Consider the following 12,981-nt stretch of genomic DNA (forward strand, 5'->3'; position numbering starts at 1 on the left):
GGGTGTGGGCGTTGTCCCGCCTCATGCCCGGTTTTTTCACAGTTAAAGCAAATTTTGTTAGTACACGCGTTGCTGTAATGCCCTGGCGAATTGCACCTTCGGCAAGTTGGGTGTTGGCCGTTATGCTTGAGATAAATTTGCATTCTCCCAAATCGAAGAAAACTTGGTATTGGTTTTATAATTCTGACTCTGTAATGCCTCAGGCCGTTATATACATTCGGTGCATAACTATGTTTTCCTCTGCGGTAGTGAATAACCTCACAAAACGACGATAAGCGCTTTATAATGGCGAGATCCGACAACTCGAAGGGCGCATCATAAATCGTTAGGTATGTCAATGGCCTCTCAATATCTTGCAAAGCGTAGTGTTGACTGTCGATTAAAAGCGAGCTCAAACCGAGAAATCTATCCTTTGCGTCAATCGATTTAAAAGTGACGACCACTTCTCCGTTCATTTTCCTTTGCAAGGACGAAATTTCTGTCGGATCGACGTTAGAGACAGCAAGGGCGTCGAAAACAGATCGAGCCGACGTCTGTTGGTGCGGCGTAAAAAAAGCCGTCTTTGGGCGTTGCGGCATCCGATTTTCGGTTTGATGAAGCTGTTGAACTAAATTTTCCACTGGAACAGTTCCTAAATTCAATGGGACAGCTCCTAATCCAGATGTACGAGCAGCACGGGATGCGTAAGAATCGCCATTAACGGCATGCGGGTCAACATTTACAACATTATGGTCGCCATTGTCGTTTAAAACATCGTTATCGGTAGAAATATTCTCCGCAGATCCAACATTCTCGCTCAAATCCATGATCAAAAGCTTCTAGTAGATAAGGAAAGGCCCCACGGGGCAAAAGGCAATCTCAAATTTCTCAAATTAACGAGGGCTAGACAGAGCAAAAATTATGCGACTCATCTAGCCAAAAGGCCGAGAAGCGACAGATATCACAGTACGGAACACCAAAACATCGTGGCAACCATAACGGGCGCCGCTGACCGAATAAAGGTTGCGCTGGGTCATCGCTGAGCCCACATGTGACACGCGTTCTGCATACTGCTAGGATCAGCAATGTCGAAAGGGTCTTGTGCGTAAAAAGATTAACAAAGATTATAAAATCTGAGCTTGGTAATGGGATAATGCAAGACGTTTTTTGGTCTAATCATGAGCTTTCGACAGTGAAAAGTTCTGAGTTCCCTTGGGGAATCAAGTTTTCTTTGATTGAGCTACATTCTTCCATTATCATGTTGACTTGTGCTTGAGAACATTCAGACAGATGCCGCTTATTTTACTCGATTTGGACTATTATTGATTTTCTGGCGGTTTCAAAGGACGTATGCTTTCTTTCGGTCGTTGTTGTTTACGAACCACCTCTTGCTACCAGTACACTTAAACGCAAGCAATGAGAAAAATGACGAAAGTGTACTAGACGCAAAAAGAAAAAATGAGAGAAAACAAGACACCGATGGGAATTGAACCCATGACCTCCTGTTTACAAGACAGGCGCTCTAACCAACTGAGCTACGGCGCCTCCAATAATTTTCTGTATCGAACATTTGGTGCCAAACTGCGGCTAATTTTAAAGATAGAACTAGCCAAACATTTGAGAACTTTATGGTGCGTATAACAAAAAAAAAAGAAGAAACCAAGCAATGGTGGACGGACATAACAAGGTTACGTTATAAAACTGTTCTAATTACGTTAATACATGTTTGCTTAGTGCTTCTCATAAAGCAGTCCAACCAACTGGTGTTTGTCGTTTATGGACGTTAGAGAGCTTCAAGCAGATTTTACACCCAAGGGATCATTCCTTCATCGCATAGCCAGTCGTCTCCGTGGCGCAATCGGTCAGCGCGTTTGGCTGTTAACCCAAAGGTTGGTGGTTCAAGCCCACCCGGGGAGTTGATTTTACATTTTATAGTCAAATCCTAAGCCGTTCTGTTAGATGGCGTTGGCGCTCACATGCTTCGTGTTAGAAATCAAGTCATATCCTTACCATTTAGCTAAAAAGACAAAGTAACCTGGACCAAGGGTGATAGTTTCGAAAGAAACTGTTTGGGGCTGCGTCGGTGGGAGCAACGAAATAATTTGGATATATCAACAAAGTTGAAATGGTAAATTGTCGACCGTAACGATTACAAAAGCTGACGTTTCGAGCGTTAGCCCTTCGTCGGAGCAAATAGAGGAATTGTGGGTTGTGTGTGCTTTTAAAGGCAGAAAATGGAGCTACGTTATTGGTTGAACATGGCAATGAGAAAAACAAGAGTAAATTAGTGGAATGAAAAGCGTTCGTTGATCCCTGTGGGATTTAGACTGCCGGTTTGAAAGATGAGCTTTTGTTCAAGATTTTTACGGCTTTCCGCGCTACCTAAGTGTACGGAAAGACCGCAGATTGCCATTTGTTACTTAGAATGATTAGGTAAGATAAAATGTCTAGCGACTGGTTTCGATGTGTCCTTGTCATTCCTTTCCACGCCTCGAACGTGTTCTCGGAATCGGTCACCTAGTCTTCGGCCTGTTTCGCCGATGTATATCTTTTTGCAATAAGTGCAAGTTATGCAATAGATTACATTGGCGGAGGTGCACGTGAAGTGATCGGTGATCTTAATGGATCGTTTAGGTCTCGATATTTTATCAGTGTTGTGAATGAAAGGACACGTTTTGCATCGTGCACGAGCGCATTTAAAAGTGCCTGGTTGGTCATTAGTCTGAAAAGAACTTCTGACCAAAAAATTGCCTGTTTTTGTCACGTGTGAATGAAATGAGCGAAGGCTGCGAAAAGATAGTGCTTGTCTCTGGATCGTTTTGAAGTAATTTAAAGTTTTTCAGAATGATGGATTTAACTGAGTGGTTGTGAGGGTGAAACGTGAGAGTGAATGGAATGCGGTCGGAATCTTCCTTATGCGACGTTTGTAGTGCTGAATGTCGATCAATAAGTTGGGCGCTTTGGTAACCCGCTTGAACGACAGAACAGGGTAACCACGTTTATCGAAAAACTGGCACATTGACCCTGATTTGTGGTGGAAATCAGAGTCATCACTACATAAACGACGAAGTCTTAGAAACTGAGGAAAAGGAATGGAATTCTTAACGTGAGATGGATGCGAAGACGAATATAACAAGTAATTATGCGAGTCTGTAGGTTTGTAATACACACTTATACGTATGATGCACGATCCTCGCCGTAGGGAGCGCTATTTATGCAAAATCTACTGCGAGGATCGTGCATCATACGTATCTATAACCGCAGTTCAAAATATATGAACTTCATATATTCATCGTATCTGATTTATCATCACGGGTTTATAACAAATCAACTTAACGGCCTGCTCCCAGTTGGCTTGTTAGCTCCATTGGTAGAGCACTGCACTAGTATCGCAGAGGTTAGTGGTTCGAATCCCGTACAGGCCTGATTTTTTCAGGTCTGATTTTCGCTATTGCATAAATAGCGCTCTCTACTGCGAGGATCGTGCATCATACGTATCTAATACCGCAGTTCAAAATATATGAACTTCATATATTCATCGTATCTGATTTATCATCACGGGTTTATAACAAATCAACTCAACGGTCTGCTCCCAGTTGGCTTGTTAGCTCCATTGGTAGAGCGCTGCACTAGTATCGCAGAGGTTAGTGGTTCGAATCCCGTACAGGCCTGGTTTTTTTCAGGTCTGATTTTCGCTATTGCATAAATAGCGCTCTCTACTGCGAGGATCGTGCATCATACGTAATTTACTTCAACTTTTTTAAATTTTTTTATTTTTCGGTCATTCCGAGAATTCTGGGTATTCCAGATATTCCGAGTATTCCGGTTCCGGTTTCGAATTCCGGCATTCCATATTTTCCAATCTATCAGTTAAAGAAGGCTTCCTGCATCACCAACTCATTGTTTTAACAAGTCCACTCAGTCGATGTTTCTGCCGCCAATCGATTTCACTTGTGTCTTTGTCACCCAGCTCGTCAAGGATCTGGCAACTACTGGGAATTCAATGAGGCGTTGGGATTTTCGATTTTGCGGTTTTGGCTCCTTTTTAGATCGGTTTTCGGTTTTTGTGCCAAAAAACTTCGGTTTTTCGGTTTTGGGTGTTAAATTACGGTTTGCGAATTTTCCGATCTTTAGCTTGTGTTTTTTTTTTTTTTTTTTTTATGGTTTCTCTTTGATCTGAGCGGCAACTATTGGCCTCCACTTATCTCGAATTGCCGCGAAACCGTTATGTTCTACTTGTCACTGTATCGCATCGATTAGGTTTTTGATAACTGGGATGTGAAAATATATCGTTTTAGGCGGTTTTGCATGCCGTTGTCGGTTTTGATCGCAGAAATTTTTTGCGGTTTTGGATGACTTTTTTTTTTACGGTTTTGCGGTTTCTAATAGACCCCAATACCCACCTCTGTTGGCAACATTACATTTTTCGTTCAAGTGTTTGAGGAGTCTCCTTCCTCGAATGAAAGAGTCATTTTATTAAACTACTCAGTTGGCACACAGCTAGTCAAACTGATTGTCAAACTCGCATTATTCTTATCTTTCAAAATGTTTTGAAAATAGCAAGTTGCTAATTTCACCCGGATATATAAACAGCGTGACGCGAAAACCATCAAAATTAAAATTAGCTAGTGGCATCGATAAAGTACATAAATGTCTGGCATGGTTATAATATAAGCTTTAAAGTTTTGTATCAGTAAGATGAATCGAATGAATGAATCCTTGTTCAACTTCCACTTTTCTTAACTTCTGAGCTATTGTATTCAGTCACAACTGAGAATTGCTGAGTGAAAAAGATGCATGTAAATAACTTTATGATAATTCGCACTGCTTTCTTAATTGATATGACTCCTCCACGGCTTTTTCAGTGACAAGCTGTCAGTTGGCTAACTTTAACTAATTTTTTCCAGTAATCACCTGCAACTAACAGTCGTATCAAAGCAGGTATTTCTTCGCACACAAGGACGCTCTTGATGCGAATACGGCAGTCTTTCGTCCAAGCCAGGTCACCAAAACAGCTATAGAACTAAAATTCTTAGGTATCTCGAAAATGTCGGCAAACGTAACTACGGCCTGACATGACACTCAGCTTCCAAACTGCTTCGAAAAGCAGTATACAGATGCACAGAGAGTAGGATACACCCTTGCTTACTGCCTCATTTTTGTCGTTTCTCTGGTTAGGAATATATTCCTTGGAGTAGTTGTTTACAAAACGAAAACCATGAGGAAACCCATCAACTTTTTAATTGTGAACATGGCCATGTCGATCAGATCTTCTGTATCCGCTGTTTGTATTTTCCAGGGGGATAACACAAATGCAAACCAACTCTTGGCTAATCAGTGGTTCCTTTGGTGAAGCTTTGTGTAAGCTGGTGATCTTTTTAACGGAAGTTTCCGCTGCTGTGTCGATTCAGAGTCTGGTCCTAATAGCAGTGGATCGATTTGGAGCTGTTGTATTTCCCCTCCGCTCTCCGGTCATCACTTCGAGGCGGTGCCCCTTCTTTATCCTCGCCACTTGGATCTTCGCTGTTGCCATTCAGTCCCCATTTTCTATATTGTTCTTGGACTTGTTCAGCTTCCCTCATTAAGTCTTACGTGTTTTACTTGTTGGGAAAAAGTATTCGGAGATGCCTCCTTCTTTGAAGATTACGTCTTCGGTAATATCGTAATACTCTGTTATGTTCAAATGGTGTTCATTATCGTTCTTTACACGATCATCGTTCTCAAGTTCGAAACACAAGTCGTCCCGGGCTGTGCAAAATCGGTCAGCGTTTGAGCAACAACGTTTGAAAAGGTAGCGAAACGTGTTGAAAATGGCCATCGTCATCATGTCTATGTTTGCGGTATGTTTTCTGCCCATGACCATCTACTTTTGTCTTGTCCTCTTCTCAGCAGACGTGGTCATGTTGCAGTCATGTCGCTTCGCACAGTTTGCATGGTTCTCTTGTTTTTTAGCTCACTCGCACTGAGCTATATATCCTTGCATCTGTTTTACTTTCAGTGGAAATTATCGCCAGGGTCCTAAGAATATCCTCAGCTGCTTTTCTATTGGTACTAGGGCTGATCAAGACGAACGACCTGGTGTAGAATTGAGGCCGGTAGTATAGTGTTACGTTCTTATAAACAATAAAACGAAGGGAAAATAACAAAGAACAAAGAGCCAAGAACAGAGAACCTGGAAGCATTGATAAAACTAGACTTCTGAGGTTATCGCAGCATTTGCACGTGCACAGAGTTTATTTTTAAGTTGAAATCCGTAGTTCTGGAGTCTGAGGTTTGAGTGTTCCACGAAGATGTCGTTGAGAGAACTGTCTCCTAACAGATATTTCATTTATCAAAAAAACACGAAGTGTTGTTGTCTTATCAAAGTAATTCGTAAAATGCAAAAATACAGTAAGTGGTTTGAATCCGGGGGTGACATGTGACGATGTAGTGTGATCGTCCGGGTGAGTGTAGTCCTGACAAGGACTGTTGTCGGTAGTAGTGACTGACGTTTCGACAACCTGAGCGGAAGTCATCTTCAGAGTCAAGTGAATAGTTGTTGTCAGTCGAATGTTCTAAGTCCAGTTCGTATGAAATTATTGGTCAGTTTCGCTGTGATGACGAACCTCCTTGCCTTTATTCCATAGCTGCTTTGCCTCCTCCTGACGTTTTCAATGCTATTTTATTGAATTTCTTTGTACTGGGAGTTTTGCAATGTATTCCTCAAAGTTGACTGATTTTCCTCAAATTGCCATCAGCAGGAGCGAATAGCAAATACCTACTCATTCGAGCAGAAAAAGTTTCCAGATTCCTCTGCGTCGACCTAAGAGGCGCTCCGTTTTGTCAACCATCCTAGCCTAATTCACTTTGTCGTTAGCCTGACCACAAACGGCCTTACATAACCACGGGATTGCTTTACGACCGCACCTGATCAAATAAATGACTCTCCCAAGGGGTCAATAGGAGGATGTTACTTTTGTTCGATTGCAGGGAGTCGGTTCTGGTAATTCGACCTGATAGCTTCGATATCGAATCCCATAGTAAGGCCAACTGTGTTGAAATAAACTGGAAACGGCGATACTTGCTAAATCTCGGCGAGAATAAGATTGCAGCGCAAGATGGGAATGGTATGCACAATTCCATCGAAAATAAATCATCCTAGGCTTTAAGAAACGACAATCATACATATACATGTTCAAAATTAAAAATCTTTATCGTTTGCCGGAACAAGCAAAGCCCCATCAAGGGGGAGGTAAGTCCGAGGCCATTTTTCCTTGGTACAGCCCGCGAGTGGCAAAGGATGGGTAAATGACAAAGTCGAGTTCTCAGGTTGAAAGAGAACTAAAAGTGATCTACGGAATAAGAAAAGAGTGCACATGATCTAGGCAGAGTTAATGACTATCTAACAGATGCTTTGTACTATACTGTGATTGGACGATATCCAAGACCGATTTCCGGAATTCTGATTGGCTGTATTTTCAATTGTACGGTATTTCAATATGGCGTTCCCTCTGGCACTTCCAAAGTACAGGTGTAAAAGCTGTCATAATTAAAAGCTCTTAATCTAATAATGGTCTTTCACAATAGCGGGCATGATTATTATTCTTTTTATGCTTTCGAGGTCGGTAGGGGTAATTTACATGAATTTAAAGGAAATTTTTTTTTTTACAATTTGGTAAAGTTCATTCTTCTAAGAAGTATTTTGTTGTTACCAGACATAATAATGTTAGATGGTGAAAAGCTTGACCATGCATATTCACGAGAAATTGACAGGCATATTGAAAATAAAACTTTCGAGCTAAAGCAACAGATAACTGATGGCCAATTATGTAGAGAAGAGATCGGCGAATCTGTTATTTGGGCAAACACTGCAACAAGGTCCGACTGGGTTATATTGCTGATATAAAGCATGGCTGGCAAACGAGTTGATGGAGTCCTAAAATGAAAATTGAACATTTTTTTTTTTTATAGCATCTGGCCAAATTAGCTTTGGCTTAATTACTATGCATTCATTAACAAGCGGAGGACTCTATCTCAACTGTAAGTCAGGTTGTCGTCAACATGGTTAGGCGACGCAAAAAACGATTGGAGGTCGAGGAAAGAAAGAGATTATGCTCAAAAGAACAGAAATACGATGAGGAGCAGTTGACGGACTGAGTTGGCGAATGAATATCAATCTTTTATTGTCAATATCTTTTTAGTGTTTGTTTGAAATGTTTGTAAATTAGACATGATGAATAACGTGTTAGCCAGCTGCGACGATGAGCAGCGCGGGTTTCTTGTTATTCTCCAGAACAGTAAACTGCAATTTTCACGGGAAGAATTTTCTTAAAGAAACTGATTGGTCACATATTAACTGGATGTTTTAAGGCTTAGTTCCTGCTAACTGATTTTGTTTTATCAGATCTCATTAAGTGATCTGATGTAGGCGTTACTAGTGTCATATCTATGTATAATATATAATGTTAGAAAAATTGTCCTCTCACAACATCTAGGCTAAAAGTGTTAAAAATCGTTACACCTTCATATCATTACAAAGCAGAAAATTCATTTGTTACTTTCCCCGTTCCATAATCCATGTTGTCCTTCATTGTCTAAGGGAATTGTAGAGCACCACATTTCTCGTCCTTCTTTCTTTGTCGGTAATGCACAGATGTTCGGCTAAAATCATTCCAAAGGATCACTTGAAAGCTGATAAAGCTTGCGGATACGAATTGAAATGCCTCACGATGCCATAGTTGTAAGGGTCACAGCGATTAGAGAACTTTGTTTCTACGGCACCTTTAGGTTTTGTGCAATAACTTATAACTTAGGTTGGAGCACTTTCTTCCGTTTCTCGACAAGATAAAAGCTTTGCTGTTCTCAAAACTGCAGTTCGGAGCTCGGGAAAACGCCAGCAATATAAAAATGGATTAATAGACGAGTTCATGAAAGTCAAAGTGACTGGAAAGGTCCATAGAATTCTTGAATCTGCTTTAGTAGTACCTGAATATAAGAAAACAACAAACAATGGAGAGTAGAATAAAATCATCGCGAGGAAATAGATGAAAATACTTTTTGCACCCCTTGTTGATTGTCGGATGTGCTGGCTATTCGTATTAGTTGAATTTTCCACTGCTTGCTGTTGAATGTGAATTTGCAACTGATGCCGACGAATAATTCGGTAAGTTTTGATGAAACAAACCAAACAAACTAAAAGGCAAATTGTGACCCAAAAAGCTGCAAGAAAACGGAAAATATCTCCACTTGGAAAAAAAATGGAAAAGGAGAATAATGTATTTTTACACCAGATAGTTATTAAAGAATATGTTGCCCGGCTTGTCGTCATTAAATTTGGGTACTGCAGGTGATAATGAAGAGCTAAGAAACGATCCAGTGTTATGGCTGTCATTGTCGAGAGAGAAACACCGCATCCAACAAGTCCCATTGCCCCTACTGCTTGGTTTAGGAAAGTGTTTCTTGTTACTTGAGAAGCTATATAAACTGGTTGTACCACCAATCCCACAAGAAGATCTGAAACAGCCAAATTTCCGAGAAAAATGACAGACGGTGAACGAAACGATGGCGACCTTAATATGGTAACTAACACAAGAGCATTACTAAGGATGGAAAGAAACATCAGAGGTACATTGAGGATGCAATTTGCAATCACCACTGTCTCTAAACCATTTTTAGGGCTAGCTTCTGTGTTAGTGGAATGGTTTGATTCGAATTGACTCGTCATCATTGTATCCTTTCCTTAGTTGACGGTTTTGTTTGGCGTTTGATGGAATATCTTATGCATGGATAATGATTATTCATTTTCATGAGGCATCTTGGACTTAAATGGGGCCTGATGGCAAGTCAAGTTTTGTAGTGTTCTTGGCCTGGTTCTGAGTCCAGTGCTACCACCAGATTACTGAAACCCTATTTTATCAATAAAGATAGCAATTATGTAGATGAGTTTATTTTAATATGATTTATTGTAGTCGTGCCCCTTAGATATTGACTTAAAAAAAACTCAATGCTTAGAGTGACCAAATGAACACAACAAAATGTTCACCTTCCATAATTTCTTCACATCTCTATAAGTCATTCTTTGATGACTTGTCCCCTCAAAGATTGGTTGATGATCCAGTTTGTGTAGGATTGCTCGGAGGTCTTTACCTGAGATAATATAATGTTGTTATTGTTAATATCTTCATTGTTATCAGTATTCGTTATGGCTTGCCGTTGCACTGTGATACGTATAGTAATGCAAATAACTCTAATACATGAAAATCTCAAAGTTAACTTCAACTTTCTTTGTGTATATAGAAAACTGATAACTTAGCAATGAGCATTCCTACCATCCAGTCTAGTCCACTGTGTTTGAGATGACCCATCCTCACACTGTACTTGGAAAAACTTAAATGGGACACCAATATTTTCAAGCTCCTTCTCTAGAATATCCATTCTCTTGTTGTTGATTACAAACTCAATAACCTGTAATGCAGATTAAGAGATACAGTATATGTCACTATGGTTTTTCGCTTGTTTTCGTTTTATTTTTAAGGATTCGTTTGGTTTAATGCAGTTTAATGTTAACTGTATGGCCTTTTCTCTACTATTACTACTACTGCTGCTACTGCTACTACTACTTCTCTATTGTCCATAAAAACATCTAAGACAAATGTGGAGATTCACTAGAGATGGAGGTCTTCTGACTAATTTTCTGATGAGTCCCAAGGACCTCACTCAATTAAGTGAGTAGTATTAGTATAGGTAATCACATGATTTCGAGTGCAATTTGGAATAAATAAGCACGAGTAAATTTTTTCAAAGACTAACAAAATTGCACGAGCCCGTAGGGCGAGTGCAATTTTTGGTCTTTGAAAAAATTTACAAGTGCTTATTTATTCCAAATTGCACGAGAAAAATCATGTAATTACGTATTAATAATATACATAAAAAATTATCATAATTATGCAGAAGAAAAGCGCGCGCGTCACGTACAAAAATAATTTATTCAAACACTGCAAGTGACATCGTGTGTACGGTCAAAACAACCGCGTACGATCAAAACAACAGATAAAATATGAAATTTTCACATCTTTAAGGCGCAAAAACGTTCAAAGTCCGGCCAAATAGTTCAAGGAATTGTTCAGTCTGTGTCGGAATCACTTTCGATGAAATGGAATCGTCGTTTGCGAGGTTTATCAGGCGAGGCCTTGTTGTTGAGGTTGAATGTCACAGTGCAGTTAGTGAAGGAATTCATCAGATTCTGCGCTTGAGAGCTCATCATGTGTGAAATTACTGCATTTGAAGCGGAAGGACCAGATGAACTACCCGCCACCGACGCGGATTTTGGTGTACTATTTCCCTTTGAGATGGCCCACGAAAGCTGTCGCTGTTCGTCTTCGTCGGCTTCATCGTAGTCATCTAAGGACTGGATATTTCTGTGGCCAGTGACTTTTGCAATGGACGACCTCTCGAGATTTGCTTTCTTCATCTTGCTAACGAGCGTTTTTCGGGCACTGTGATTGGTAAACCGCTTCTCGGATGACTGAAGGCTGGTTTGGGAGATGATATTTTTCATCATGGAGTTGATTTTATTTTCTCCCATGGGTTGGACTTTGTACCAAGTTTCATCGCCAGGTCCGCTGTTGTATTTTATCGAGAGATAAAACGGACCACTCGCCCTGAGACTACGAGGCCTACGGTTGATGTACTGACGGAACAACGCAACTGGACATCTCTCTCCGCCGGTCTGAAACATTTTGGGCTGAAACTGTCTTGGCTTTGCGTTCAAACCTCCGGGTCTGGTTTTTGTTGGCCCTTAGCAAACTCAACAAATTCAAGGCCGTCATCTCCTTTCATGATTCTGAAATCCTCCAGTCTCATTCCTGCCTTCCACGGAGACCAAATTGTTGAGTAAGTAGCCACCACATTGTATGAATTAAGGACTACGGGGTTTTACCACCGAGTTTTTCGCTCTTCCAGAGAATTTCTTCTTCCTCTTCGGATAGTTGTCGAGCTTTCTTTGGGCGCTTGCCGCGGCCAGCTAAGCGAAGCTGTTTCGCTTTCCCGTCCAGTACTTGTTTGGAGGAACAGAATTCTCTGTCGCGAATAATGGACAGTTTATAGCCTTTGTTCTTCAAGTGTCTATTAAGCGATGTAATCATTACTTTCAGACTTTCTGGTTCATAATCTTCCCCATGTTTGTTTTTAATTTCGGCGTAGAATCGCTCGAGCAAACTGTTAAGCTGCGTCGGCTCGTAGTTTTCGATTTCTGCGGCAGTTCCTTTCTCCAAACAGCACTTCTTCCAAATCGACAACCAAAAGCAGTGCTTTTTACCGTGTTTTCGTTGGTAGAGCTGTTTTTCAGCTGCTGTATTGTTGTTGCGGTGACAGAAGAAAACCTACTTAAAACACCCGCCATTGTTTCGCTCGCAAATTTTCAGCGTATCCAAATGTTGCGACGTCCGAGGCTCGCATTTGATTGGCTCTCTAAGAGTTTCATTGATTACTGACCAATCAGACTGTCTGGTTTGTTTCTTTCTTTGCACTGAATTGACCCTCTTCTGCACTGAATTAACTCTCTTCTGCACTGAATTAACTGAAAACTGCATTCATCTTAACCAATCAGAACTGAGAAATTTTTTTATGTATATTAATAATGTTAAAATGTGTATTTACTTGGTGGAAGAGAAGCCCCGTGATCCTAAGAAAAAGATGAAGAGTGTCGACAATAACTTGTGTGAATGGAATTGAGATTAATGGCTCATTAATTGAGCCTTTTCTTTCATCAGTGGTTTTTTCTGTACTGTTCTTCATACATTGTTGAAGATTCCTCTCAATTGGCCAGTCTTGTACTAAAAAAAAATAAAGCAGAATGTTGATTAGGATAATGCCAAATAAATATTGCATTTTGTATTTATAGCCACATTTTTAAGTATTGCCGTCTTCTGTCACCTGTCATATATTTATGTTTTCTAACTTGTAAACATCCTCAAACTGATGATGGATATGCTGTATCCGAAACATGTCTATTTATCCTGGCAA

General features: G+C 40.4%; 1 protein-coding gene and 2 non-coding genes across 4 annotated transcripts; 1 reads left to right on the forward strand and 2 right to left on the reverse strand.

Annotated features, from left to right (window-relative positions):
* Positions 1-1,450: 1,450 nt before the first annotated feature.
* On the reverse strand, positions 1,451-1,524 carry Trnat-ugu (transfer RNA threonine (anticodon UGU)). Its single transcript has one exon. It is a non-coding gene; the product is annotated as a tRNA-Thr (tRNA).
* A 298-nt stretch (positions 1,525-1,822) lies between these two features.
* Positions 1,823-1,896, forward strand: Trnan-guu (transfer RNA asparagine (anticodon GUU)). Its single transcript has one exon. It is a non-coding gene; the product is annotated as a tRNA-Asn (tRNA).
* A 6,862-nt stretch (positions 1,897-8,758) lies between these two features.
* On the reverse strand, positions 8,759-12,770 carry LOC148723196 (uncharacterized). Of its 2 annotated transcripts, none has more exons than XM_088732382.1 (4): positions 12,616-12,770; positions 10,287-10,422; positions 10,001-10,104; positions 8,759-8,943 (listed from the first exon to the last, which is right to left on the reverse strand). In XM_088732382.1, the coding sequence occupies exons 1-4, from the start codon at positions 12,751-12,753 to the stop codon at positions 8,893-8,895; spliced, it is 429 nt and encodes a 142-aa protein (XP_088588508.1). In that variant the 5' UTR covers positions 12,754-12,770; the 3' UTR covers positions 8,759-8,892. The 2 variants fall into 2 exon arrangements, with proteins under 2 accessions (XP_088588508.1, XP_088588507.1); XM_088732381.1 differs by lacking the exon at positions 8,759-8,943 and adding an exon at positions 9,676-9,864.
* Positions 12,771-12,981: the final 211 nt, after the last annotated feature.

Source organism: Stylophora pistillata, chromosome 9, assembly GCF_964205215.1.
Source record: "Stylophora pistillata chromosome 9, jaStyPist1.2, whole genome shotgun sequence".
NCBI lineage: Eukaryota > Metazoa > Cnidaria > Anthozoa > Scleractinia > Pocilloporidae > Stylophora > Stylophora pistillata.

What these genes read in the sequence shown, in the direction of transcription:
- LOC148723196 (XM_088732381.1), bottom strand. Translation starts at nt 12,753, where the DNA reads ATGAAGAACAGTACAGAAAAAACCACTGATGAAAGAAAAGGCTCAATT. An exon ending in CGGGGCTTCTCTTCCACCAA is followed by an intron (nt 10,423 to 12,615) that starts GTAAATACACAT and finishes TCTGCATTACAG; the next exon opens with GTTATTGAGTTTGTAATCAA. An exon ending in ACAGTGGACTAGACTGGATG is followed by an intron (nt 10,105 to 10,286) that starts GTAGGAATGCTC and finishes ATATTATCTCAG; the next exon opens with GTAAAGACCTCCGAGCAATC.